This window comes from Drosophila novamexicana, unplaced genomic scaffold (assembly GCF_003285875.2).
Source record: "Drosophila novamexicana strain 15010-1031.04,08,12 unplaced genomic scaffold, DnovRS2.1 tig00001222-arrow-arrow-pilon, whole genome shotgun sequence".
In the NCBI taxonomy this organism is placed as follows: domain Eukaryota; kingdom Metazoa; phylum Arthropoda; class Insecta; order Diptera; family Drosophilidae; genus Drosophila; species Drosophila novamexicana.
The window spans coordinates 669,808-696,132 of NW_020824845.1; the positions used below are offsets into that span (position 1 = coordinate 669,808).

At 39.5% G+C, this 26,325-nt stretch overlaps 4 protein-coding genes across 4 annotated transcripts; 2 read left to right on the forward strand and 2 right to left on the reverse strand.

Annotated features, from left to right (window-relative positions):
• Window positions 1-530: 530 nt before the first annotated feature.
• Window positions 531-9,212, forward strand: LOC115766727 (plexin-B). The gene is made up of 5 exons (XM_030710684.1): window positions 531-1,383; window positions 1,895-6,631; window positions 6,689-7,278; window positions 7,344-7,526; window positions 7,596-9,212. Exons 1-5 carry the CDS (start codon window positions 795-797, stop codon window positions 7,701-7,703), a joined length of 6,207 nt encoding a protein of 2,068 aa, XP_030566544.1. The 5' UTR covers window positions 531-794; the 3' UTR covers window positions 7,704-9,212.
• Window positions 9,213-11,679: 2,467 nt separating this feature from the next.
• On the forward strand, window positions 11,680-16,340 carry LOC115766753. Its single transcript, XM_030710731.1, has 2 exons — window positions 11,680-13,119; window positions 14,090-16,340. The coding sequence occupies exons 1-2, from the start codon at window positions 12,100-12,102 to the stop codon at window positions 15,371-15,373; spliced, it is 2,304 nt and encodes a 767-aa protein (XP_030566591.1). The 5' UTR covers window positions 11,680-12,099; the 3' UTR covers window positions 15,374-16,340.
• A 1,048-nt stretch (window positions 16,341-17,388) lies between these two features.
• LOC115766798 (forkhead box protein I1c-like) lies at window positions 17,389-18,425 on the reverse strand. Its single transcript, XM_030710822.1, has 3 exons — window positions 18,387-18,425; window positions 17,752-18,333; window positions 17,389-17,690 (listed from the first exon to the last, which is right to left on the reverse strand). Exons 1-3 carry the CDS (start codon window positions 18,423-18,425, stop codon window positions 17,421-17,423), a joined length of 891 nt encoding a protein of 296 aa, XP_030566682.1. The 3' UTR covers window positions 17,389-17,420.
• A 2,557-nt stretch (window positions 18,426-20,982) lies between these two features.
• Window positions 20,983-24,624, reverse strand: LOC115766736. The gene is made up of 5 exons (XM_030710698.1): window positions 24,539-24,624; window positions 22,726-23,150; window positions 22,474-22,657; window positions 21,346-21,927; window positions 20,983-21,284 (listed from the first exon to the last, which is right to left on the reverse strand). Exons 2-5 carry the CDS (start codon window positions 23,121-23,123, stop codon window positions 21,015-21,017), a joined length of 1,434 nt encoding a protein of 477 aa, XP_030566558.1. The 5' UTR covers window positions 23,124-23,150; window positions 24,539-24,624; the 3' UTR covers window positions 20,983-21,014.
• Between the last annotated feature and the right edge of the window lie 1,701 nt (window positions 24,625-26,325).

The window sequence follows — 26,325 nt, forward strand, 5'->3', positions numbered from 1 at the left end:
TGTTATACTCCATAATCTTAAAATCAATTTATTAACCTATCTCTAACTGAGCAGTTGATAGTATTAATAGTTTCAATTAAGTTTTTGTCGATCATTCAATATGAGCAAAACGAAATTGTTAACAGTCCCAGCTGAGTTACACGAACAAATTTAACAGCGAAACGAAAAACAGTCAACTTATTAATGAAAAATATGGCAAAACCACATATGATAATTTGCCTTACAATACGGAATATCATTTAAAATTATTTTAAATATTCGCTTATAAATATCAGTTTAGAGCGTCTTACACATGAATGTATGTCCATTTATCTGAGTGTATTTTAACATAAAAATCGAAGATATCACTATATATGACCGACCACCGGTCTGCTAACAGAAAGAGAAACATGTATTGATTATACAGGCTTATCGATAGTACATCAGAGATGTCATATATGTTATCGCAATAATCGGTTTTAATCATCGATAGTAGTGGATGGTTTGACAGCTCTATTATGAAAGTATACACTTTTTTCCACAATATGTGTATGTGTGTGCGTGTTGGAAGTAGTGTACGGAGAATTCTTTTTAGTTGATTGACAAAATATTTTGTTGTTACCGCAATGTAATTCTAAACCATATTCAACTAACAGTGTATAATAGAATGTGATTCAAGAAGCATTGGTAAAGCTGGCTGTACCATTGTTAAAATAGCAAAGCGCCTTTGCTCCGCCTCAACTCCCTATGAAAAAAACACCATTTTGAATTTACTATACATATAAATTAGTGGTCGGAGGACTCGCATATATAGGATGTTGCAACAAATCTTCTGCCAGCATGGCGCCATATACATTTTGGATGCCTTTTTTCTATTATTGCAACTGCATTCCGCAGTGGATTGCGTCAAAGTTGAGCACGCAAATACCCATCTGCATCCGCATCTGGAAGTGAACAACAAGCAGTTCCCATCAAGTGATATAGTTGCTCAGTTCGCTCTTCCACCCATTGCCGGCGGCGTGGCTGGTGGAACAATTGACGCAGGCGGCGGCGGCTCCACCTCAACATCGACGGAGGCTAACTTTGGCAATCAGACGAACGCTGCCAACGGATTGGGAATTGGCTCCAATAGTCAATCGAAAAACTATTTTACGCATCTCACCTTTGATTATACGCACAACGTACTGTATGCGGGCGCGACAAACAAGATACTAAAGCTAAATGAAAATCTGCGTGTTCTCTCGGAGGCAGTCACTGGCCCCAAGCACGATGCACCGCAATGCCACGCCGGCGGCTGTCCGGAGGATGTGGAAACAGCGCTGGTCAATAACTTCAACAAGATATTGGTAGTTAGCTATGCTCATAACGACGGCATTCTCATCTCATGTGGTAGCATCCGACAAGGTATGAACAATAGAATACATTTTTTTGTGCCTTGAACCGATTCAAAGTGGTAAAGAATGTAATGAGCAGGCGGAGCCATCCCCGATCCCCGATCCATGATCCCCTAGAGCTGCCTTGTCCGTCCGATCTCAGATACAGTAAGAACTACAGACTAAAATGAATCTCTTCCTATATGTGTAACCATGATCCGTTTCCGATCCGATATAAAGATCTTGTTTTTGGGTATATTTCGGAGCTCAAGAAAACTAAACGTACCAAATTTCGTACTCTTCGGATTCCTCCGCCCATTCCTTAAAAATTGTACATAACTCTCGAAGTGATTATATAAGGAATTTGTATATATTGCCCAGATGGCAAGTATATAAAGCAAATGCTTTTGATTACCGGCCCGTCCGATTAGAGAATTTTTGATTTGCAGATTTATATCCATGAGCCCCACAAAAATAAACCGTACTCTCATCCAGGTAAACTTTTATAGAAGTTTTATTTATGAACCTTTTTCTTTCGGCAGGTGCTTGTGAGATTTACAATCTTTTGCGATTTCCGGCGGCACCGCAATTTGTGGCCGTGCCATTGGCCGCGAATGACGAATATGCTTCCACGTATGCGTTCGTTGGGCCCGCGCGTTATTCGTGGAAAGAGGAGGATATACTCTATGTGGGAACAACGTTCACCAACGTGGGTGACTATCGACATGATGTGCCCGCGATTTCGTCGCGCCGTCTCGACGATCTAAACTATGCTGAATTCTCAATACAGCAGTCGATTATTAACATAGATGTTAAGTATCGTGATCACTTTTTAGTTGATTACGTCTACGGATTCAATTCGTCAGAGTACGCATACTTTGTGCTCGTGCAGAAGAAGTCGCACCTGGCCGAAGAGGCCGGCTATGTGACGCGTCTGGCACGCATCTGCATTACGGATCCCAACTATGACAGCTATACGGAAATAACCATACAGTGCACAGCCACAGACGATCACATCGACTACAATATATTGCGCGATGCCAAGATTACGCACGCCAGCCAAAAGCTGGCCTATCAAATGGGCATCAAGCGAGACGATCATGTGCTGGTCACGGTTTTTTCGCCATCGAAGGAGATTAGCGACCAGCCTGAGAATAAGTCGGCCATGTGCATATATAGTCTCAAGGACATTGAGGATGTGTTCATCGAGAATATACACATGTGTTTCAATGGCACGATCAAGGATCGAAATCTGGGCTATATATCAGGCACCATAAATGATGGCAGATGCCCGATTGTCGGCTCCTTGGGAAATATCTACAACTTTTGTAATGTGGGACTGAAAATAAGCGGAGTTGCTCCAATATCGGCGCATGCCTTATTCCATTTTGATAATGTGTCCGTCACCTCGGTGACAGCGACAACAACAACCGATCAACAGCATTCGCTGGCGTTCCTTGGCACCGAAGCGGGCACCATCAAGAAGGTGTTATTATCCGGTCAGAAGCCCGGCGAATACGAGGAAATCGCCGTGGACGCCGGCAGTCCCATTCTGCCCAACACAATGATGTCGCCCAAAAAGGACTTTCTTTACGTTTTGTCGACGCGTAAAATAACCAAATTGCGCATCGAACATTGCTCTGTCTATTCAAATTGCTCAGCCTGTCTGGAGTCGCGTGATCCCTTCTGTGGCTGGTGCTCATTAGAGAAGCGCTGCACGGTGCGCTCCACCTGCCAGCGGGATACGTCTGCATCCCGCTGGCTATCGCTGGGCAGCGGGCAGCAGTGCATCGATTTCGAATCTATTGTGCCGGACAAAATACCCATCGCGGAGCTGACCCAGGTGCAGTTGGTTATACGCACACTGCCCGAGCCGTTCAATGCCAAGTATCGTTGTGTGTTCGGTAACTCGACGCCAATCGATGCCGAAATACTGGAGCATGGCTTGGCCTGCGCCACGCCGCCAATCGATCAGAGGCCGAGCATTGCGGCCAACATGGATCACATATTGGTGCCGCTCTCGGTACGCAGCTCGGAGACCAACAAGGACTTTGTCTCGCGCTCCTTTGCCTTCTTCGACTGCTCGCATCACGCCAACTGCCAGTCGTGCGTGCGCAGTTCGTGGGGCTGCAACTGGTGCATATTCGACAACAAATGCGTCCACAAATCGGAGCAATGCCGCAACATGGAGAATGCCATCAGCGCAGAGGGCCAGTGTCCGCATTTGAAGCGCAGTCGCCAACCAATATTGCTGCCGGTTCGTGTACCTAAGGAGATACGTTTGGAGATCGAGAATCTGCCAAAGCCAAAGAGCGCTCACGCCGGCTATTTGTGCACAATTCAAATCGAGGCAGCCCAAATGCTTTTGCCGGCACACATTGAATCAAACAAGATCGTCGTGTGCGAGAAGACTCCGTACTTCTACGAGACGAACACGCACGAGTACGAGGCCAAGGTGGAGATCACATGGAATCGCCAGCACTATGTCGACACCGCCACGGTCATATTGTACAAGTGCGATGTACTTGGCTCGCATCGCGAGCACGCCGATTGCAGCCTGTGCGTCACACGGGATCCCAAGTACCAGTGCGCCTGGTGCGGCAGTTCGTGTGTCTACAATGAAACGTGTGCGGGATCGGTTGGGCATGGCTATGATACGGCCACGCTGGGTTCGGCTCTCTCGCTGCAGAACGAGTGTCCCCGTCCGCGGATCGACATCATTAAGCCCCTGTCCGGGCCGATCGAGGGCGGCACTCTGGTGACCATAGAGGGCAGCAATTTGGGCATACGCGAGGAGGATGTGCGCGGCAAGATCTCGATTGGCACCGTGCCATGCGACCTGGTCAACTATCAGATATCTGTCAAGATCGAGTGCCGCACGGGTGCAGCGCTGCACGAGATGTCGGCGCCCATCAAGGTGGCCAATGATGCCGGCTACACGGAGTCGAGTGTACAGTTTCACTTTAAAGATGTACAGTTGACCGGCCTGTATCCCACAGTTGGACCCAAATCTGGCGGCACACAATTGTCCTTGTTGGGCAAATACCTGAACATCGGCTCCAGCATTCGGGCGTTCCTCGACGAATACGAGTGCCATATCAATGTGACTCAGGCCTCGTCCTCTCGCCTGTCGTGCATAACGTCCGAAGCGACACAGCCGGAGCCAATACGATCTCTGCGCCTGGTTGTGGATGGCGCCAATCGTACCTTCACGTGCAAGAATCCCGACTTTGGCCAGCAGCAGCTGATAAGCACATCGCGCAGCTATTACGGGGCATATTACAATATGCCGCCGCCGCCGTGCTCCATCTTTAACTACACACAAGATCCGCGTATAATGCAAATCAAGCCGCTCCGCAGCTTTGTCAGTGGCGGTCGCATTCTAACCGTGCATGGCATGTATCTGGACTCCATACAAAACCCGGAGCTGGAGGTGTTCTTTGATAACGAACGCGTGAACAAAACTTCCTGCACTGTGATCAATTCCAGCCAAATGGAGTGCCCGTCGCCGCCGGTCAATCTAAAGTTCGAGTTGCTCAAAACGGCGATTGAAACCAGCTCCAAATCGGAACAGAGAAAAGATAAATCCAAGCGCAAGCGTAATGTCCTGTTTAATGACAGCTTCAACATCTACGCAACGGGCTCGACGGCCTCCAGTTACTTCGCCAGTAACAGCATGGATGTGGCTGCCTTTGTTAAGGTCCATGAGACGCAGCTCAATTTGCAGCTCAGCTTTGTCATGGACAATGTGCAGTTGGTGCGCGACTTGAACAAGTATTTTCATGACATCAGGAGCACAATTGTCTATCTGACCGATCCCAAGTATCTGCCGTTTCCCAACAATGGCATTAAGCTCTATAAGGGCGATACTTTGGTCATCGAGGGCGAGCTCCTCAATTTGGCGGCCGATGAGTACGATGTGAATGTAACCATCGGCACTGCCCAGTGCAATATAACGAGCCTGGCTCTTACCCAGCTGCTATGCATTCCGCCAGAACAGCAGCCATCCGCGACCGATGAGAATGGCGTCGATCAGTCGACGGATTTGCCGCTGGTCGTTGTCAAGGTTGGACGCAATTTGCGCTTTGTTATTGGTTATCTGAAATATGATTTAAACAAACCCTATGCGCTCTCCCATGCCATGCTGGGCATCATTATAACCGTCGCCAGTCTAATCATTATTCTGATAGTTGTGCTGATCATGTTTAGGCGGAAGTCGACGCAGGCGGAGCGCGAATACAAACGGATACAGATACAAATGATCACGTTGGAGAGCAATGTGCGCTCCGAATGTAAGCAGGCATTCGCCGAACTGCAAACGGATATGACGGATTTGACGGCGGATTTGGAGAGCAGCGGCATACCGACGCTCGATCATGTCAATTATATAATGAAGGTATTCTTTCCGGGCGTATCAGATCACCCCATCCTGAACTCGCCGAAAATGCGCGGCAATAGCCAGCACACAAATTACGATACGGCCATGATGCAATTCGAGCAGCTGGTCAGCAATAAATATTTCCTCTTAACCTTTATTGAGACGCTGGAGGCGCAGCGATCCTCCTTTTCGATACGCGATCGGGTCAATGTGGCCTCCCTGCTGATGATAGTGCTTATGAACAAAATGGAGTATGCCACGGAGATATTGAAATGCCTTTTGTTGCGTCTCATCGAGAAGTCGCTGGCCAGCAAACATCCGCAGTTGATGCTGCGCCGCACCGAGAGCGTGGTTGAGAAAATGTTAACTAACTATTTGGCGATTTGTATGTACGATTATCTCAAAGAATATGCCGGTTCCAGTCTCTTTCTGTTGTTCAAGGCCATTAAGCATCAGGTTGAAAAGGGTCTCGTCGATGCCATAACGCACGATGCTCGATATTCGCTCTCGGAGGAACGTCTGCTGCACGAACAGGTCACACATTCCGTTGTCATATTGCACATCCTGCAAGATGACCTGGACGAAAAGGTTCAGTGTCGCGTCAATGACTGGGACACAATATCCCAAGTCAAACTGAAGATTCTTGATGCAATTTTCAAAAATACGCCATTCTCGATGCGGCCATCCGTGCACGAAGTGGACCTCGAGTGGCGTCACGGTCGCGGCGGTCATTTAACCCTGCAGGACGAGGATCTGACTACGAAAACCATTAACGGCTGGAAGCGCCTCAATACGTTGTCCCATTACGGTGTCAAGGAGTCGGCCGTGATGTCTCTCATAGCCAGACAAAACGATAGCTACAATATGCCTTACAGTAAGCAACAGGCGCCTTACCACAATTGTAAGTTATCCCAAATCTCAAGCGTAAATCTTCCTCATTACGGTTTCTTCCTTCTAGTTTACTACATCAACAACTCACAGAGTCACATTATAATCAACAACGATATTGAATCCGGTCTGCAGCAGCCGAGACTTTATCATTTGGTCAAGCCCATAATACCCGATCACTATATGAATATCAAAAACTCTGCAATGTCCGGAGTGATAGCTCCGGTGCAAGGCGTCACCCATTGCATTGGCAACGGCAGCGAGCGGGTCAATAAGACCATACCTGAGGTATATTTAACTCGCCTGCTGGCCACAAAGGGCACAATTCAGAAATTCGTCGATGATTTCTTCTCTATAATACTGACCGTGAATGAGGAGCTGCCGCCGGCAGTTAAATGGCTCTTTGATCTGCTCGACGAGGCGGCCAGACGTCATAATATTGCCGAAACGGACATATTGCATGCCTGGAAGTCGAACAGTTTGCCGCTAAGATTTTGGGTTAACTTTATTAAGAATCCAGATTTCATATTCGATGTTAACAAAACCTACTCTGTGGATTCTTGCCTGAGTGTCATAGCGCAGACTTTTATGGACGCCTGTTCGACAGCAGAGCATCGACTGGGCAAGGACTCACCATCCAACAAACTGCTGTTTGCAAAAGTAAGTACAATTATTCTCTTAGCTGCATAACTGGATACAAATTCTGATTCGCTTTATTTGAACAGGATATTCCGAACTATAGAACAATGGTTAAGGAATTTTACCGGGATGTGGCAAGGCTACCCCAAATCAGTGACCAGGAAATGAGCACGGCCATGCAGCAATTGTCCGTACAACAGAATGAAGAATTTGACACAATTTCCGCACTGAAAGAGCTCTACATTTATATAACTAAGTACAGAGAACAGGTGAGCCATTGGAATTGGTGGTATTGATTGCATTTGGTTCGATTTTATTGACAAAACGTTTTCTTTCAGATCATGGACGCTCTGGATTCGGATCCAAATTGTAAAAAGATGCATCTGTCGAGCAAACTTGAAAGTGTGGCTTGTACACTCGACGGCGAGAATACGTCAAACTGCTGACAAGAATGTGCGTTCCATTATGTGATCAATAACGCTGCTGACCTGATCTTTATCATTTCAAGCATCCCAATTTCAATTCGCAAACGATTCGTTTTGGGCTACGGTGCAAAGAACCTACAAACAACTACTCTATCAAGTGCCAACTCGAGCAACAAAACATGCCGCATATTTTAATTTCATCGCGTTGTTTCCGGTATATATATTCCGACAAGAAGACATTATATAGAAAAAAGATGGCACCCATTTGCACTAATTATTTCGTTATGAATCCCCACATAACTAAAAACAAAATCTCAAACCATAACCAAAAGATTTTATGGAAACCTTCTTGGTTTTTTCACAAGATTATTTCCCCTAACTAAACCTAACCTTCGATTCTAATTGACGAAGTGATTTATAATATAAAAAAGCCTTTTTTATTTCCCGTTTGATTCACGATACTTAAATTTTTTTATCGCTTCATTATTCCATTGGGTTTTCTAGACTTGCAGATTGAAAATCTGCTATTTGTCTTATGTGGTCATATATATTATATAAGTAAAAGCACGCGTGTAGATATAAATTAAATATAGATATTTAAGGTATTGTCGGAATTCTCAAGGAGTTATAAAGTAAAATAATGTACTAATTAAAGTACATCTTTAATCTTGATTATATTCGAACATATTTGGTTTATTCTGTTTTTTTTTTAGATCGAAAAAATCATATAAGTTATTAAGTACGATAGTATGCATTTCATCGATATATATGCTATGACTGAATTGTACAAAAAATTACAAAAATTAAAAGTCTGCTAGGTATCGATCAAAATTTTATTACGGAAAAACAATTAATTGCATTTACTTTATATTTATATTACGTTAAGATAAAAATCATATGCGTTTTAAGATAGATTATTTCAATATTTACAACTAGATAATAACTTAATGTGAGCAACTAAAGCTTCCGAAATATTTTGAAGGAAGTGAATTCTACATTTGTACTAAATGTCAGTTCTTTTATTTTTCTTTATTTTTGGAAAGCCGAAACAAGTAACTGGCAGAGATATTTGTACACTTCTACAAATTGTTTTCAAGAATGTTTTAAGTATGATATTTGGTACAGGCTGCAAATGAGTTTTTTATCTCTATTTTGCAGTAAATGCCGCCCCTTTCATTCGGCTCAAGAATGAGCTTTGTATTTTAGAACATGTGATATATGATGTATTAAGTATTCGTACAAGTTAACTAAGGAAGGGCTTTATTTTTGAACGCCTACAAAAAAATTAAAAAATGTTTCCAAAAATCGCAGCAGCTACATTATAATTTATACTCTACCCATTTTTAAATTTGAAAATGTGCGTTTATTTATATTCTCTACGAAATATATTGACTAAATAAATATATTTTGCTTATTGATCATTTTGATAACGATAATAATTATTATGTATTTTGAGTTGCGATTTACTAGATTTAAATTGGTATTCTTTATTAACAGTAGTAATCACCATCCAATATTAAAATAAACACAGTTAAATATCATAATATTGAAATTAAAAAAAATTTATAAACTGAAAAATAAGGATTATATTATTTTACTTATATAATTTTTTTAAAATATATTTTTTTCTACAGATATATATTTTGCATACCTTTACTTTTGTTGCTTATTGTATATATTATGCACGCATACATTAAAATATATTAGCAGATAATATACATTCAAGATAAGTTATATATAGTCATATTAGTGTATATACCATACGAACTTTATGATAACATATTTATAGGTAAATGTAATTATGTATTACTGTAATATTTTTAATAAAAGTTCATTAGGTTCTTCAACATATTCGGTTTATTGTGAAATTTAACTTTAAACTATCAAAATAGGTTTTCGAATGAGAGCATACAACCCATATGGTGAATCTATTTAATTTGGTGTATCTTAATTAATAATATGCATAAAATAGACACTATGTAATGGGACATGTCCCCTGTCACTGGCTCTTACACTTATACCTCATCATATTTTGAAATTTGTATCCCCGTGATTGGTTTTAAATACTGTTACTTTAACTCTTGGAAATGTTGGCTTCGGTGGGTTGTCAGCTCAAGAAAAAAAATCGTTGGTATCAGAGAAGTTTTCAATATAATTTCAAAATGTTTTCAATATAATATACGTACCAATAAAGTTAAACTCTAATAATTAATTCCCTTCAGAATAAACGTTTTTTTTCATTTGAGTTTAATGCTTCTTATCTGGAATGCTTAGCTGAACTATTTCTATAATTTAAATACACAATGGGTGTTATGAGACTGCGCAAAGCATCATCCAAATTTCCTGCTCTACACTAATTTAAATGTGTACAACACTGATCTTTAGTTGTTCATTCCAGCACGCACCCATGCAAACACTTCAAATATATGTATGCAGTGTGTGCGTGTGTGGTATGAAACGCAAACTGCGCGAACTCTACTTTTTACCCCTGTCAAAAGATGTTTTTCATAAAAAATCCAGAAATCCCGTTGCCCGCATACTTACCCATGTACACAAAGATGCGTACAAATGCCGCTTTGTCCGAAAAGTTAATACTACCCTGGCTGTTTATACAAATGAATGGGAATTTTCCTTGCATACGTACGTATGCATTAACATTACAGTGGATCACAGCTCAAATTAAACTTGACTTGGGTAAATTTTTAAGAATCGATGGGATTTGGAAAAAACCGCTCGACGCTTATTATTCAAAAGCGGAATAATGTATCAAAATGACGCCAGATGTGATTGTAGATGTAGGAGATGGGAGTTGTATTAAATATTAGATATTCTGTTAGCAATAAAAAAATTGTTAAGATAAGCTAAGTCATGGCAATTTATTTTTGTTTCCTTCTGTATTAAGATTTTTTTTTTCATATAAGAAGCTTGTTTAATTTACTATACAATTCAGGTATATTTTTTTTAAAGACATGCTGATTTTTACAACGCCCTTAAGATTTGTTTATTGCCCTAGTTAATTCAAGCGTGAGTCACTGTATGCAATATATGTACATATGTATGTATGTATGTGAATATCTGACACAGGTTTGTGTAAAGAGAATACGTTAGTGTGCATCTAATTATCTCACACAAAGAATGTTTACGTTAACATTCAGAGACGAGATTCTTTTTATCAATGAAATACTGCAGCTCGTTGGCTGCAGCTAAGCACTAGAACTTGAATCATTAAGAAAAATATATACGCATATGCAATTACCTACACAATAATGAATATACATATACATACATGTACAAACAAATGTAACGAAAAAGAGAATATAATGTAGCAGAAGTTCTCGTCTTTATCAAGCGTTATTTGGCAACCAAAAGAAAAACATCGTATCACAATAAAAAAAACACGATATTTGACCAGCCCTAGAACTCATACATTAGTATGGTTCTGTTCCTGGAAAATGCGTGGGGCGACGTTAGCCACACACTAAAAAGAAATGCCCTAGAATAAATTTGTAGGGTATAACAAAAAAAAAAACACACGCATACACTTCCACTTAAATGAATAGGACCCGCACAAATTGCAGTTACTTTATATGTATAATACATATAAAATAACGTAATAAATTAAATAAAGGGTTTTCAACACAGGTGAAATTAATATCCACCTCTTTTGTTGGAATACATTTGAACGGAATGTTACTTTACAGATTTTGCGAAATGTAATTTTAACATAAGTTTTTAATGTCTTTAAAAATGTTTTTGTGTCTCACAATTTATGCTGAATACAACATAAAACAAAATATAAGGTCAAATAGATATTATCACTTGTACACGCAAACATTTTTCACTGACCCTATCCAAATGACGAGCACTGTTTAAATTTAGATTGTGTGGGTGTGTATATGTTAAGTAAGAGTTTGCTTATATTGCGGCTGTTGAGTAAGCATTTTCTTTCTGGTATTTTAGTCGAATATGAAGTGTTGAACGAACAGGTTTTTGTCCGTGCTCTCGATGTACATAAATAAATAAACACGAAGTTGTAGAATCTGTGTACGAAATATGTATGTTATTATTATTGTTATTATTTATAAACTGTGATCTTTAACTTACGCTAAATTTAACTAAAACTAAACAGTATTTTGTGTTAATTACCAAATTGAAATTTCAAATCACAGACCCATGATATTTGTGATGGATGTGCATATGTGTTGTGTACGCACACACAAATAAAAGAAAGCCACGACTGCGGGCTTGATGAATATACATACATACATACATATGTATGTATACCGTATATTGTTTGTGATGAAATGAGCATAAGCTTGGTGTGAGATTTTGAAGAGGGCGAGACAAGTTTGAACACGCATCCGATAGTTCCAGTTATTTCTGTGTTATTTGCGATCTGAGGCCATGTGGTATAAAAATGAAAATACGTAATGAATCTGAATACGTTGCGGCAACATTCCAAAGTATTTCCAACTGGAATGATATTCAAATAGGAACCGAAAGGGTCGGCAAACCAAATAAACTATTTAGAAATGACGAGCTGCGAGATGGGCTAACTGCAGTTTCTTATACGAGTTTTAAAGAATTTTATTCAAAGCACGTTGTATTCAATTTATGGGATAATTGTTGTTGTTGTTGCCAAAATGAAAGCTATAGCTGCGATGCAGCGCAAGCGATACACTGTAAAAAATCGGGCACATCTAAAGTGAGAAGAGCTGAAAGAAATCAGCGCCTGGCCACAATATTCTTTAGCTATATTTTGCATAAATTAACGCAGCTATGTTTCGTCATACTGTTGTTATTGCCATATCTGCTTACCTGCAACACGCTGATACAACAAGTTAGCGGTCAGGATGTTGTCATGGTCCCCATATCGATGCCAATTTCGAATTCCAATCTAGAGCTCGATCACAACATATTCCGGGCCCAACTAGGTCCCAGCCATGTGCAGCTGCGAGGAGCTAAATCAAAAAAGGATTGCCAAATGAGGCTCGAGGACAACAGAAGTTACCACAATAAAGTCAATAGTATATTAAAAATCAAAAGCAAGAGTCGCATTTATTCAGCTAATCACCGTTTACGCGGATATAGTGTAATAATTCTAAGTCAATCTGATAATAATCGAAACTCTGATAAGAAAAGCTTAAATAGAAGCCTAGATGCACCAAAGTCAGCCGTGATGGCAAACGGATCCTTAATCCGCCGTACCAAGCGAAATGTTCATATTGCCAAAAACGAGCAAGCTCGTGAGATTGACAAAACCGCGCTAGCTCGTGAGATTAAACGTAAACCGGATGCTGAAAGCCAAAAATTAGAAGTCGCTTTTGATAAATACAAAGAGAATCACCATATGTACAACAGAATTATTAACAAAGAAAAACTTACCAAACTAATTATGAAGGGACTTGGATTAAAAAAATTACCGGATATGAAAAAGGTGAGAACTAATTGCTACAACAAATTGCAATCTTTCAATAATAAATCTCTTAAAAACAGAATGTCATGACAGTCAATACCTTAATATGAGTTACAAAATGAAAAAATTGACTTCACGATTTAAAACTCCTTACCATTCCTGGAAAGGACTTCATATACTAAGACACACAGCTATTTAAAGCATCAAAAACATGTTATATTTCAAATATCTCTTCTCAATATGGTTCATTTTTCAGATCTTGAGAATTTTCCATTTGAAGTTTCTAAGAAGCATTCATTTATTCGTGCAAAATGTCTGAGCTGTGGCGAAGAATGCATTATTAAGCAAATAATGAAGCCATAATATCCTGGGTTTCAAAATACTATTGATTGAGTCCCGGTGAACCTACAGCCTTCCCTCCTCCCTCTTTAACATACCATAGACATAGTCCTGGTGATCCTATAGTTCCAAATCCAAGTTAAATTCTCTCAAAAACTTTATCTACAATTAAATTAAGGGTTAAAAATTAACGATCGAAAATTTCCCCATTGCGTAAAAATTCTGTTGAAGTACCAGGCGTACAGAAATGCCCAACAGGTAGATGCACAGACAAATGTAAGAAAAATTGTTTATTAACAGTCGACTGTTAATTAGCAGCATTTAAAGTTAATTCACTGTTAATCAGCTGCTACTTAAAATACCACTGTTAACAGCTGCTGCTGCCCAAGGGACTTCGATTTTAACGAAAATTTGGCAAAAATACCAGGCGAACAGAAATGCCCAGCAGGCAGACTAAAATTTCGATGAATGAACAATTTCATTGCATACCCAAACGGGGCGTTCGGAGGAGCAAATGGGTGCCAGATTTTAACAAAAATTCGGCTGAAGTACCAGGCGAACAGAAATAAACCCAGCAGGCAGACGAACTAAAAATTTTGATTTACAGATCTTTAAAATGATTAACATTTTCTAAAAATAATTCTAATTGCAGGCAAACATAAGCCAATTAGAATACTCTAGCAAATACTTGGAATACTTGGAACGCTTAAGGAAAAACCATGGAGTGAAGAACGCCATGGACAGCCTCTTTCTTTCCTCAGGACCTCCAGCGACAACACTTCAGATTTTAAGCATTGTAACAAATAGGTTTAACGACATAACCCAAAGGCGCATCCGCCAGAGACGTGCACCGAGCACTGCGAAGAATAGGGAAAGAAAAACGTTTAAAAGGGGAAATGAGTTTGGGACAAACATTCAGCTGCATTTTCCTTTGGCCATCAGCAATGCCGACTTCCATTGCGAGAAACTGGACGAGGCAAATGTCAGGCTAATGATGCTCTACAATCCGGCGCTGGCGGCCCAATCCCAGCACAGAACCAGATTGGAGACGAGCAACAAACATAATCCGATGAGGAGCAAAGGCAGCTGCGATACGGTCGAGGCGCATCATCCGCCCAGTCTAAGCAGACCCAGGCCCAAAATCCGGAGCCACATATTAAACCTGAAGGTTTACCAGCTGCTGCCAATGCACAAGCGCCGTCAATTGGATGCGCGTCGAATTGAATTCGAGAATCCGAATTTCGGCAGCCGGAATGAGGAGACCCGCAGTCAGTGGCTGGAGTTCGATGTAACCGATGCGGTGCGGGGCTGGCTAAACAAGAGCCACGAGAATCTGGGCATCGAGATTCACTGCGATAAGTGCCGGCGGATCGGTGCTCGCATTCTGAGCGATGTTGCCACGCCCACATCTCATTTATTGAATGAGAAGGCGGAGGAGGATGATGATCGGTTTCATTTGGCGCCGGTTTTGAATATTATAGGACACATTGGCCGCACGCACCGTGAGCAGGGAGTCCAATCTTTTGGCTTGGCCAATAATCACAGCAGTTCTCAGTTCTATCATCACAACAACAACAACAGGAATCAGGTTAAGAAGTGGCCAAATAGTTGCTATAAAACGCATCAACGTTGCTGCCGACACCAGTTGGATGTGGCCTTCAAGGACATCAAGGGATTCGAATTCATCATTCAGCCAAAAGTATTCGATGCCGGCTACTGCCGGGGTCGCTGCCCGCCCAGGCATAATCCCGCCCATCACCATGCCCTCCTGCAGAGCCTCATCTGGCAAAAGGATCACAATCGTGCTCCGCGACCCTGCTGTGCGCCTTCCAAGCTAACGGAACTGGAGATCTTGCACGTGGATGAGGAGCACAGCGACAAGCTAAAAATATCAACCTGGAGCGATATGCAGGTCCTAGAATGTGCCTGCTCATAGAATCGTCCTTATACAATATAATTTACAGAGGAACAATAGAGTTCGAATCTTAATTCTACAACTTATTTTAGCATGTAACTGATTTATTTTACAACATGCCCAGTAAATAATTTATATGTTTAATATATCGTATATTGCAGTTGTGCATAGGTATATTTCACCCCACCTTAAATAATATATATATATAGTATAGTCAATTGAGCCGTGTCCCATAGTCCGACTGTCTGACTGTCTTCCTGTCTGATGCTCCAAGATCTCAGAGACCAAAAGGCCTAGGAGCTTCAAATACTGAAGTCTTGAAATCCTGAAACAAGATCCAAAACAAGTCTTTTTTCCTAATTTCATAGAATCGATAACAATCGATTTTCAAGCTTGTTTTTTTAGCATATCTTTTTTTTCAAAGGTATTTCAGCTTTTGGGTACATTCCTCGACTCGCCCCAATATTAGAAAAAATAAAGAATCAGATGAGGCTATTTTTTTATGGATTATTGTTTAGCTTAGATTGTGTAGATAGAGAGTTCCAAATGGGTCGGACTCATGGCTAAATCTATATAGTTTTCGATTTCCTGCAACGGAAAGCAGGTAATTTGTCGAATAATTAAAAAAATACAGGTCCAAACTAAAGTTTTTATAAAATATATAGATTTTGAAAAAAAAAGACTCATTTGGAAGTTCTTGATGTACGAGAGCTAAACTAATTAACCAAATGTTTTATATTTAATTATAATAATTTTCCAACATACTTTGCAGAGCTGCGTTCAGGCTAACTGCGAGTCGGACATTCTCGACTCGATAAATATTCGTGTTAAGATAAATGTACATAAAAAAAATACATGAATTACTATAAAATGCACTTAAAGCCATATTTTACTTTGATTTAACTACGTTTCATGTGTTTTTAACAGCTACACGAATGCTTTTTATGCATTTCAAGTCTGATATTTCTGTCAATCAACAAGAGAAAATAAATTTTGTAATGAGTTTTGTGTAACCTCTTATTTTTCATTTTATATCTATCGCCAAATCCTCGCTACCACTCTAGAGCTATAAATCAAGTTCAAAACCCAACTTGTATTGCCAACCAATTTAAGCCACAATTTCAATGCAATTGACATTTTTTGAGAATACACATATATTCTATGGTACAAAAAGATATACCGAAGAAAATTTCATAAAGATCGGTTAAGAAAAAACTAAAGTTACATGTAACTGCGCAATTGGATGGGGCAGCTAGCGAATGACTCAAGAATTTCTGTGTTACATTCATGAGCATCTGCTTCGCATTCTAACAGCATGGTAATTGCGACTTTTTTCTGTAATGCTATTTTAGTTCTTTTTATACCCTGAACCCATTAAAAATGGGTATAAGGGTATATTGTATTTGTGCGAATTCCAAATGTATGTAACAGGCAGAAGGAAGCATATCCGACCCCATAAAGTATATATATTCTTGATCAGCATCAATAGCCGAGTCGATCTAGCCATGTCCGTCTGTCTGTCCGTCCGTCCGTATGTATGAACGCAAGGATCTCAGAACCTATAAGAGCTAGAGAAATTTTAGATGTAGATGCTCCTAGTTCCCGCGCAGATCGAGTTTGTTTCCAATAATCGATAACTTGCTTCGTTTCCAAGCAATCGATAAAAGTCGATATCGATATCCTGTTTTTTGGGCAATTTTGGTAAATAATAGGAGCTAGAGTCACCAAACTTGACATATAGCTTCTTAAATAGAATAGCTTCTTAAATAGAATATTTGATGTTGTATATATATATTTGATGTTGAAAGAAGAGGGTTCATGGTATCCCCTAGTCGGGAGCTCCCGACTAGAACCTCTTACTTGTTTTTGATTTGTTTTTTCCAAAAAGCAAACATTTTTTAACCTACCATTTGATATAAACTCGCGGTACCATCCACATTTTCCATATAATAAAACTTGACCCGGAAAACTGTGGTAAATTGCTTTTAGTAATAAGATTAATTATAAATTATAGGATTAGCTTTAGTTTGAGTTTAACGTGCACTTTAATTTGGCGATATTGTCAATATTAATAATCTCTAACACACACGTCGAGCAGGTTATCCAAAATGTCCTCATTCCGATTTATCTCACTGCTCTGGAGATAACCGTAGGGCTCATCGACGCTGTCCATAAATGGTCGAAAATTTGAGTAATCGCAATTGATGGTAAAGCTACCAGGGATGGGCATCTCAGGGCTGGCAATCAATGCCACATTCGCATCTTTATTGGCATCCATTTTATGCGACGAAATGATGACATTCTTACTTGTTGTGGGAATCTCATCCTCCGTGTAGATCTAAAATTATTGTTCGAATTGCTTGATAATTTTTTTTTTAAAGCCCATCCAGGATCCTTACCATATTAGAGCAGCCGAACTTGTTGCTGATGAGGCTATTCAGGCAAGAAGGTTCCTCCAGGATGCCCGTCGTGCTAATTATAATGGTGCCCAGCTCGTATTGCTGCTGCAGATGAAAGGCTTCGTTGTTTGTGGTCAGGGTAGCCGCAAATGTATCCGGGTATAAGAAAGTGGCGTCAGGATCGTGCGCCCGAGGACTCAGAACATTTGGTAATGTCAGCCCCAAGCCAACCTCCACCTCCGTTAGGGTTAGGCAATCCAATTGCATATCCTGCTCGGCCATGTTATTGTCGGAACTATCAAGCCGGGAATTTTTGGGCTTCTCATCCGGCGTATGTGAGTCCTGAGTCATGTGGGATCTTATTGCATTGTCGGCGAATTGATATTTTGACAATGGACTTTGATTTTTGGACAAATCCGAAGCTGGGTTTAACTTCGATTGGGTCGTTTTGCGATTGCGAATGCGTTTTCTATCACATTTCTTGGGATCCACTCCCAGCTCCCAATAGCCTCCCTTGCCCTTCTCCTCGCGTTTGAGATTGCGAAAACAATGGTGCAGCGACAGGTTGTGCCTGATGGAATTCTAAAATAATAAATACATTTCATTTATTAATATTTTGCCATACAACATCCTACTCGGTGCTCGCATTCTGAGCGATGTTGCCACGCCCACATCTCATTTATTGAATGAGAAGGCGGAGGAGGATGATGATCGGTTTCATTTGGCGCCGGTTTTGAATATTATAGGACACATTGGCCGCACGCACCGTGAGCAGGGAGTCCAATCTTTTGGCTTGGCCAATAATCACAGCAGTTCTCAGTTCTATCATCACAACAACAACAACAGGAATCAGGTTAAGAAGTGGCCAAATAGTTGCTATAAAACGCATCAACGTTGCTGCCGACACCAGTTGGATGTGGCCTTCAAGGACATCAAGGGATTCGAATTCATCATTCAGCCAAAAGTATTCGATGCCGGCTACTGCCGGGGTCGCTGCCCGCCCAGGCATAATCCCGCCCATCACCATGCCCTCCTGCAGAGCCTCATCTGGCAAAAGGATCACAATCGTGCTCCGCGACCCTGCTGTGCGCCTTCCAAGCTAACGGAACTGGAGATCTTGCACGTGGATGAGGAGCACAGCGACAAGCTAAAAATATCAACCTGGAGCGATATGCAGGTCCTAGAATGTGCCTGCTCATAGAATCGTCCTTATACAATATAATTTACAGAGGAACAAGAGAGTTCGAATCTTAATTCTACAACTTATTTTAGCATGTAACTGATTTATTTTACAACATGCCCAGTAAATAATTTATATGTTTAATATATCGTATATTGCAGTTGTGCATAGGTATATTTCACCCCACCTTAAATAATATATATATATAGTATAGTCAATTGAGCCGTGTCCCATAGTCCGACTGTCTGACTGTCTTCCTGTCTGATGCTCCAAGATCTCAGAGACCAAAAGGCCTAGGAGCTTCAAATACTGAAGTCTTGAAATCCTGAAACAAGATCCAAAACAAGTCTTTTTTCCTAATTTCATAGAATCGATAACAATCGATTTTCAAGCTTGTTTTTTTAGCATATCTTTTTTTTCAAAGGTATTTCAGCTTTTGGGTACATTCCTCGACTCGCCCCAATATTAGAAAAAATAAAGAATCAGATGAGGCTATTTTTTTATGGATTATTGTTTAGCTTAGATTGTGTAGATAGAGAGTTCCAAATGGGTCGGACTCATGGCTAAATCTATATAGTTTTCGATTTCCTGCAACGGAAAGCAGGTAATTTGGCGAATAATTAAAAAAATACAGGTCCAAACTAAAGTTTTTATAAAATATATAGATTTTGAAAAAAAAGACTCATTTGGAAGTTCTTGATGTACGAGAGCTAAACTAATTAACCAAATGTTTTATATTTAATTATAATAATTTTCCAACATACTTTGCAGAGCTGCGTTCAGGCTAACTGCGAGTCGGACATTCTCGACTCGATAAATATTCGTGTTAAGATAAATGTACATAAAAAAAATACATGAATTACTATAAAATGCACTTAAAGCCATATTTTACTTTGATTTAACTACGTTTAATGTGTTTTTTAACAGCTACACGAATGCTTTTTATGCATTTCAAGTCTGATATTTCTGTCAATCAACAAGAGAAAATAAATTTTGTAATGAGTTTTGTGTAACCTCTTATTTTTCATTTTATATCTATCGCCAAATCCTCGCTACCACTCTAGAGCTATAAATCAAGTTCAAAACCCAACTTGTATTGCCAACCAATTTAAGCCACAATTTCAATGCAATTGACATTTTTTGAGAATACACATATATTCTATGGTACAAAAAGATATACCGAAGAAAATTTCATAAAGATCGGTTAAGAAAAAACTAAAGTTACATGTAACTGCGCAATTGGATGGGGCAGCTAGCGAATGACTCAAGAATTTCTGTGATACATTCATGAGCATCTGCTTCGCATTCTAACAGCATGGTAATTGCGACTTTTTTCTGTAATGCTATTTTAGTTCTTTTTATACCCTGAACCCATTAAAAATGGGTATAAGGGTATATTGTATTTGTGCGAATTCCAAATGTATGTAACAGGCAGAAGGAAGCATCTCCGACCCCATAAAGTATATATATTCTTGATCAGCATCAATAGCCGAGTCGATCTAGCCATGTCCGTCTGTCTGTCCGTCCGTCCGTATGTATGAACGCAAGGATCTCAGAACCTATAAGAGCTAGAGAAATTTTAGATGTAGATGCTCCTAGTTCCCGCGCAGATCGAGTTTGTTTCCAATAATCGATAACTTGCTTCGTTTCCAAGCAATCGATAAAAGTCGATATCGATATCCTGTTTTTTGGGCAATTTTGGTAAATAATAGGAGCTAGAGTCACCAAACTTGACATATAGCTTCTTAAATAGAATAGCTTCTTAAATAGAATAGCTTCTTAAATAGAATATTTGATGTTGTATATATATTTGATGTTGAAAGAAGAGGGTTCATGGTATCCCCTAGTCGGGAGCTCCCGACTAGAACCTCTTACTTGTTTTTGATTTGTTTTTTCCAAAAAGCAAACATTTTTTAACCTACCATTTGATATAAACTCGCGGTACCATCCACATTTTCCATATAATAAAACTTGACCCGGAAAACTGTGGTAAATTGCTTTTAGTAATAAGATTAACTATAAATTATAGGATTAGCTTTAGTTTGAGTTTAACGTGCACTTTAATTTGGCGATATTGTCAATATTAATAATCTCTAACACACACGTCGAGCAGGTTATCCAAAATGTCCTCATTCCGATTTATCTCACTGCTCTGGAGATAACCGTAGGGCTCATCGACGCTGTCCATAAATGGTCGAAAATTTGAGTAATCGCAATTGATGGTAAAGCTACCAGGGATGGGCATCTCAGGGCTGGCAATCAATGCCACATTCGCATCTTTATTGGCATCCATTTTATGCGACGAAATGATGACATTCTTACTTGTTGTGGGAATCTCATCCTCCGTGTAGATCTAAAATTATTGTTCGAATTGCTTGATAATTTTTTTTTTAAAGCCCATCCAGGATCCTTACCATATTAGAGCAGCCGAACTTGTTGCTGATGAGGCTATTCAGGCAAGAAGGTTCCTCCAGGATGCCCGTCGTGCTAATTATAATGGTGCCCAGCTCGTATTGCTGCTGCAGATGAAAGGCTTCGTTGTTTGTGGTCAGGGTAGCCGCAAATGTATCCGGGTATAAGAAAGTGGCGTCAGGATCGTGCGCCCGAGGACTCAGAACATTTGGTAATGTCAGCCCCAAGCCAACCTCCACCTCCGTTAGGGTTAGGCAATCCAATTGCATATCCTGCTCGGCCATGTTATTGTCGGAACTATCAAGCCGGGAATTTTTGGGCTTCTCATCCGGCGTATGTGAGTCCTGAGTCATGTGGGATCTTATTGCATTGTCGGCGAATTGATATTTTGACAATGGACTTTGATTTTTGGACAAATCCGAAGCTGGGTTTAACTTCGATTGGGTCGTTTTGCGATTGCGAATGCGTTTTCTATCACATTTCTTGGGATCCACTCCCAGCTCCCAATAGCCTCCCTTGCCCTTTTCCTCGCGTTTGAGATTGCGAAAACAATGGTGCAGCGACAGGTTGTGCCTGATGGAATTCTAAAATAATAAATACATTTCATTTATTAATATTTTGCCATACAACATCCTACTTTTCGACCGATCGTTCCTATGTCAGCTATATGATATAGTGGTCCGATGTAAATAAGATTTTGCATAAATGTAGGGAAAATAGTGAAATTTATAAATGCAGAGTTTGGTCAAGATATCTTGAAAAAAAAACAAGTTTTTCATACAACAACTTAATTTTCGACCGATCGTTCCTATGGCAGCTATATGATATAGTGGTTCAATGTTGATAGGATTTTGCAAATATATAAGGAGCATAGTAAAACTAATAAATGCCGAGTTTGGCAAAGATGTCTTATTAAACAAAAAAGTTTTCCATACAACTTAATTTTCGACCGACATACATATCTGAAGCATATCTTTATATTTTGAGACTAGACTGTTATTTCGGTATAGTGAAATAATCCCGCAATTCTCGACCGCCGATCTCTTTGTTAATCTGCAACAACACTCAAAACAGAGTATTTCGTGAACAGGATCATAGCCATAGATTAAGGCTGAAAAATGCAGACTTACGTTCCATTTTTTACGCACGCGAAAGAAGGCAAATTTGGCCTCAATCCATGTGCAAATCTGCTGCAATGTTACTCGTCCATTTTCCAGCATTGCCATTCCAATGATGTGAGAGTAGTTAAAGGGCGGCTTGTGTGTTACGTCCGTTTTATACTTGTTGGCCGATTTTTCATATTCCACTAAATCGCTGCAATAAGAAAGCGATTCTTGGCTTAACTATCTGTTTTTACTTTTATTTGAATTAATTATTCTCACCGCTTTATTTTGTTGATGAAAATATCGTAGCGCTCGGCTGGACTTGGACGTTTTAAAGGTGCCGTTGCTGTGCTTGATTTTTTTATGTCCGGGCAGGATTTATTTGCCATATGCTTTAAAGTATCATATTCCAAAGCCTTTGGTTTCTTCTGTGCATTGACACCTTCTGCTGCTGCCGTGGACAGGCTCCGATTGCTGCCGACCTGGCCATTAACATCATCCTCAGAGTTCACATCAATTGTTTTTGGCCACGATAGATTTTGGTTTCTGAGTAGCCAGTTTAAATTTGTCAGCTCGCGCTCCTCGTCAGACTCATCCACTTCTGACGCTCCAGCGAGATGCCGCAATCCTCCGGTTTTACCATCGCTCCCTTTCATTTTTTTTGCTGCCGTAATCATTTCTTTGATTCTGTTTGGTTTACTAATCTACATAATGTAATAAGAATAATAATAAATACTGTGTTTTAATGGCTTAATATACATATCCCACACATTTTCAGAGCAATAATTATAAAATACTGATCAGCTCCTTTAAAAATTGGCTCATATTTAACAAAAATCTATAAATTATAAATGATATAGGTTTACAGTCTAAGATGAACTAGCCCACTAAACAAAGAGTCCATAGAAAATTTGTATTAATCACGAATAACACACACATATATAATTTAAGGCATTAACTTCCATAGGGATGAGACGCCAAGTGTGCGAGCTTGTGTGTGTTTGCTTTGGATACAGGTTATCTGTGCTAATCGGCAACGTTCTCGACTAAAACTCTCATTGGCTCTTTTTTACAGCTCAGAGAACTTCGAAAGTCGTGATTGGTCCGAATGACGCGTCATTCGTCGCAAAAGGGTGGCAAGGCCTTTGCGACTGGCTGGGGCGACGATGCGCTGGAAAGAGCTTGGCGACGCCATTTTGAAAAGCAAATGTGGGGAACTAGAATTTAACATTTTACCGTACATTTTATATTTACGTCTTATATTTTACCATACATTTTATACATGTACGTCTTATATTTTACCGTACATTTTAGATGCTCGAAATGTAAATTTATCACCTTGTTATTTAAAATATAACCTCTACTTCGAGTACATTTTACAAGTAAGCAAGATAGCTGAGGACCCGGTAATATGACGCACCCAGCTTTGGAAATGCCATAACATGGAAAACTGGCTAAAATTGCAACGTTCTTCTTTTTTTCACAACCATATTTTCGGTTTCCTCAACCTGGAGACACTGAATTTTCCAAAAGCAATAAAATGCAAATTGATTAATATCTAAACATTAGTTTGAAGTCGATCTGATTGTTATAACTTTTCAGTAAGTGGTTTGTAAAAATCAAATCAATAATTTAAAATCATCACAATTCAAATGAGCTATATTTTTATTATTTCATATATCTAGGAATATGGGTACAGTCCAATTTTGATTTTCCAAGCTCGCTGGGACTTTCCAAAAATCCGTCATAGGAAAATAGGAAACTTCTATGAGTCATTCATTATATTTTCCTTAAATTAGTCACCACAAATATTTTAGACAAACTTTCAATTCACTCGAAAACTGATTGCTAAATAACCTGCGATTCTTTTTGTTCGTAAGATAGTTTATTTAAATACACATTATACGCGAGTCTTCTTTTATAATATATAAGTGCGTGTCTTCGCTTATTTTCTTATATTCTTATGCAAATATCCCTTGTATAGATAAACACTTGGCGGGGAGTTGTATATAATCATTTTATACGCAAGCCTTAAATATAAAAAATGACCTTGCTTATTTACAGTACGCATATGCAAATATCACTTATTTACTTTTACTCGGTTGAATTTTATATAATCCAAAAATGTATAAGCTATTTTTCTTTAGAAACGACAATTTTTTTTTGTTTTTACCAGTATTTGGTACAAGAAATAATATACAAGTGTATTTTGACGAGCTGCTCGAATTACACTGCTGGGCGACTAGTCACTACACCTGTGCACACCTCTCCACCTGTACCCTCTGTACCTCTGGTCAGCGGGCCTTTGCCAACCCCTAGTTATAGTTATATTGAGCGAGATTGCCGGATTGTATCGCTGAGCTGGAAATATTGGTCATATAGGGACGTTTGGACAGGTATATTCTCGGCTGCTCGTAAGTGGTCAGAAAAGTTCAGTGACCCAGCAATTTTTGCCGAGTGGGCGACTGTTGAACGTTTCCCATTGAACCCCCGACGAAGACGCCTCTGCACGGCTAACCAAAAATTTACCCGAACCCCTTAATATATGGGAATATTTTCGTGGCATTAGCCGACAGGCAACGAGTTGGCATCGACCACCGTCCATTTTTATACGAAAAAAGCTTCAAACACAACTCTATATCAACCCCTATTCATCTACCCAGTACCCCCATTTCAAATGAGTATTAAAAGGTTGTGTGCAACTTATATAACAGGCAGAAGGAGGCTTCGCCTATTGACCACGAGAAATGCCTTCTGCTCCGCTCGCACAGAAGCATTTAATACCTAGATGTATAAAACATGCCTCTGCCAGGTTTATTTCTAAAATATAGATGGATACAGGGCAAACGCTAGTCGGACACCCTCGACTAGTGCTAGTTCTCATAATTACCAGTTGTGGACTTTGCACCCCTTCAGGATATTCGGCCGACACTCAAAAGGGTAGAAATTGTTATAAACATGTACAGCTCAGATATTACGCACTACTTATTTTCTATCTTGAACTTTTATAGTAAAAAGGAAAAATGTTTTACCTACTATTTATTTTTATTTATTATACCCCTAAAAATATTTTAAATTTAAATTCCCAAGTACTGCCAAATTTTTTAAAATTTTGCAAAACCTATTTACAGCAGTATAATTATAAAAATACTTGCTTACAAAGTCGCTTTAGCTAGTTAGTATACTTACAAATACCGGACCATTAATCTAGTTTCTATAGAAAAGGGTTTCCAAGAACTTGAAACTCTTTTCAGGCTTAGTTTAATTTTAAATAGTGTGTGCTTAGCTTTCTTTAAAATATTTTATTAGATAAATAAATAGTTAATGTTGCTTTCATTATATATTTTACAATACATTTTATGCATAATAAGGCAATAATTTGGTTGACTTACAGATAATCTGCTGGCACACAATTTTATTTATAATTTAAAAACACGATAAACGCAATCAATATGTAAATGCAACGTTACATTAAAATACATTTTTATGGACATTCTATATATTTACAAGGCCAGGAAAAAAATATGCTTTTAGTTAACTAACTAGCCCTATTAACTAATAAAGACAACATGGGATATGCCCGACTGGTAGTTACCCTGTTTCCCCGTTTGCGAACTGTCGCAGCATAAATTCGTACTGATTTCTATAAATGCATCTGTGCTTCTTTCTTTAAATCTTTGCTATGTGTAAAAATTTAAATTTTCCGACGAAATCAGAAGATAGTAAATGATTAAAACTTAACTTAAGCCGAAAATCACCATATTCTTTTTTTAGACAGATGGAAGCTGGATCGGTTAATTAGAAATGTAAGTAAGATCATACTTTGGGCAGTTATTTAAGTTTTTAACCCATTTTGAATGGCTGCCGGGAGTAAATTGC

Coding starts and splice junctions, on each gene's coding strand:
- LOC115766798 (XM_030710822.1), bottom strand. CDS start 18,425: ATGTGGGCGTGGCAACATCGCTCAGAATGCGAGCACCGA. Junction 18,334..18,386: donor GCTCAGAATGCGAGCACCGA/GTAGGATGTTGT, acceptor TTATTATTTTAG/AATTCCATCAGGCACAACCT. Junction 17,691..17,751: donor AGTTCGGCTGCTCTAATATG/GTAAGGATCCTG, acceptor CAATAATTTTAG/ATCTACACGGAGGATGAGAT.
- LOC115766736 (XM_030710698.1), bottom strand. CDS start 23,123: ATGATTACGGCAGCAAAAAAAATGAAAGGGAGCGATGGTAAAACCGGA. Junction 22,658..22,725: donor TTCATCAACAAAATAAAGCG/GTGAGAATAATT, acceptor TTCTTATTGCAG/CGATTTAGTGGAATATGAAA. Junction 21,928..22,473: donor GCGTGCGTAAAAAATGGAAC/GTAAGTCTGCAT, acceptor TTATTATTTTAG/AATTCCATCAGGCACAACCT.
- LOC115766753 (XM_030710731.1), top strand. CDS start 12,100: ATGAAAATACGTAATGAATCTGAATACGTTGCGGCAACATTCCAAAGT. Junction 13,120..14,089: donor AATTACCGGATATGAAAAAG/GTGAGAACTAAT, acceptor TTCTAATTGCAG/GCAAACATAAGCCAATTAGA.
- LOC115766727 (XM_030710684.1), top strand. CDS start 795: ATGTTGCAACAAATCTTCTGCCAGCATGGCGCCATATACATTTTGGAT. Junction 6,632..6,688: donor ACAGGCGCCTTACCACAATT/GTAAGTTATCCC, acceptor TCTTCCTTCTAG/TTTACTACATCAACAACTCA. Junction 7,527..7,595: donor TAACTAAGTACAGAGAACAG/GTGAGCCATTGG, acceptor GTTTTCTTTCAG/ATCATGGACGCTCTGGATTC.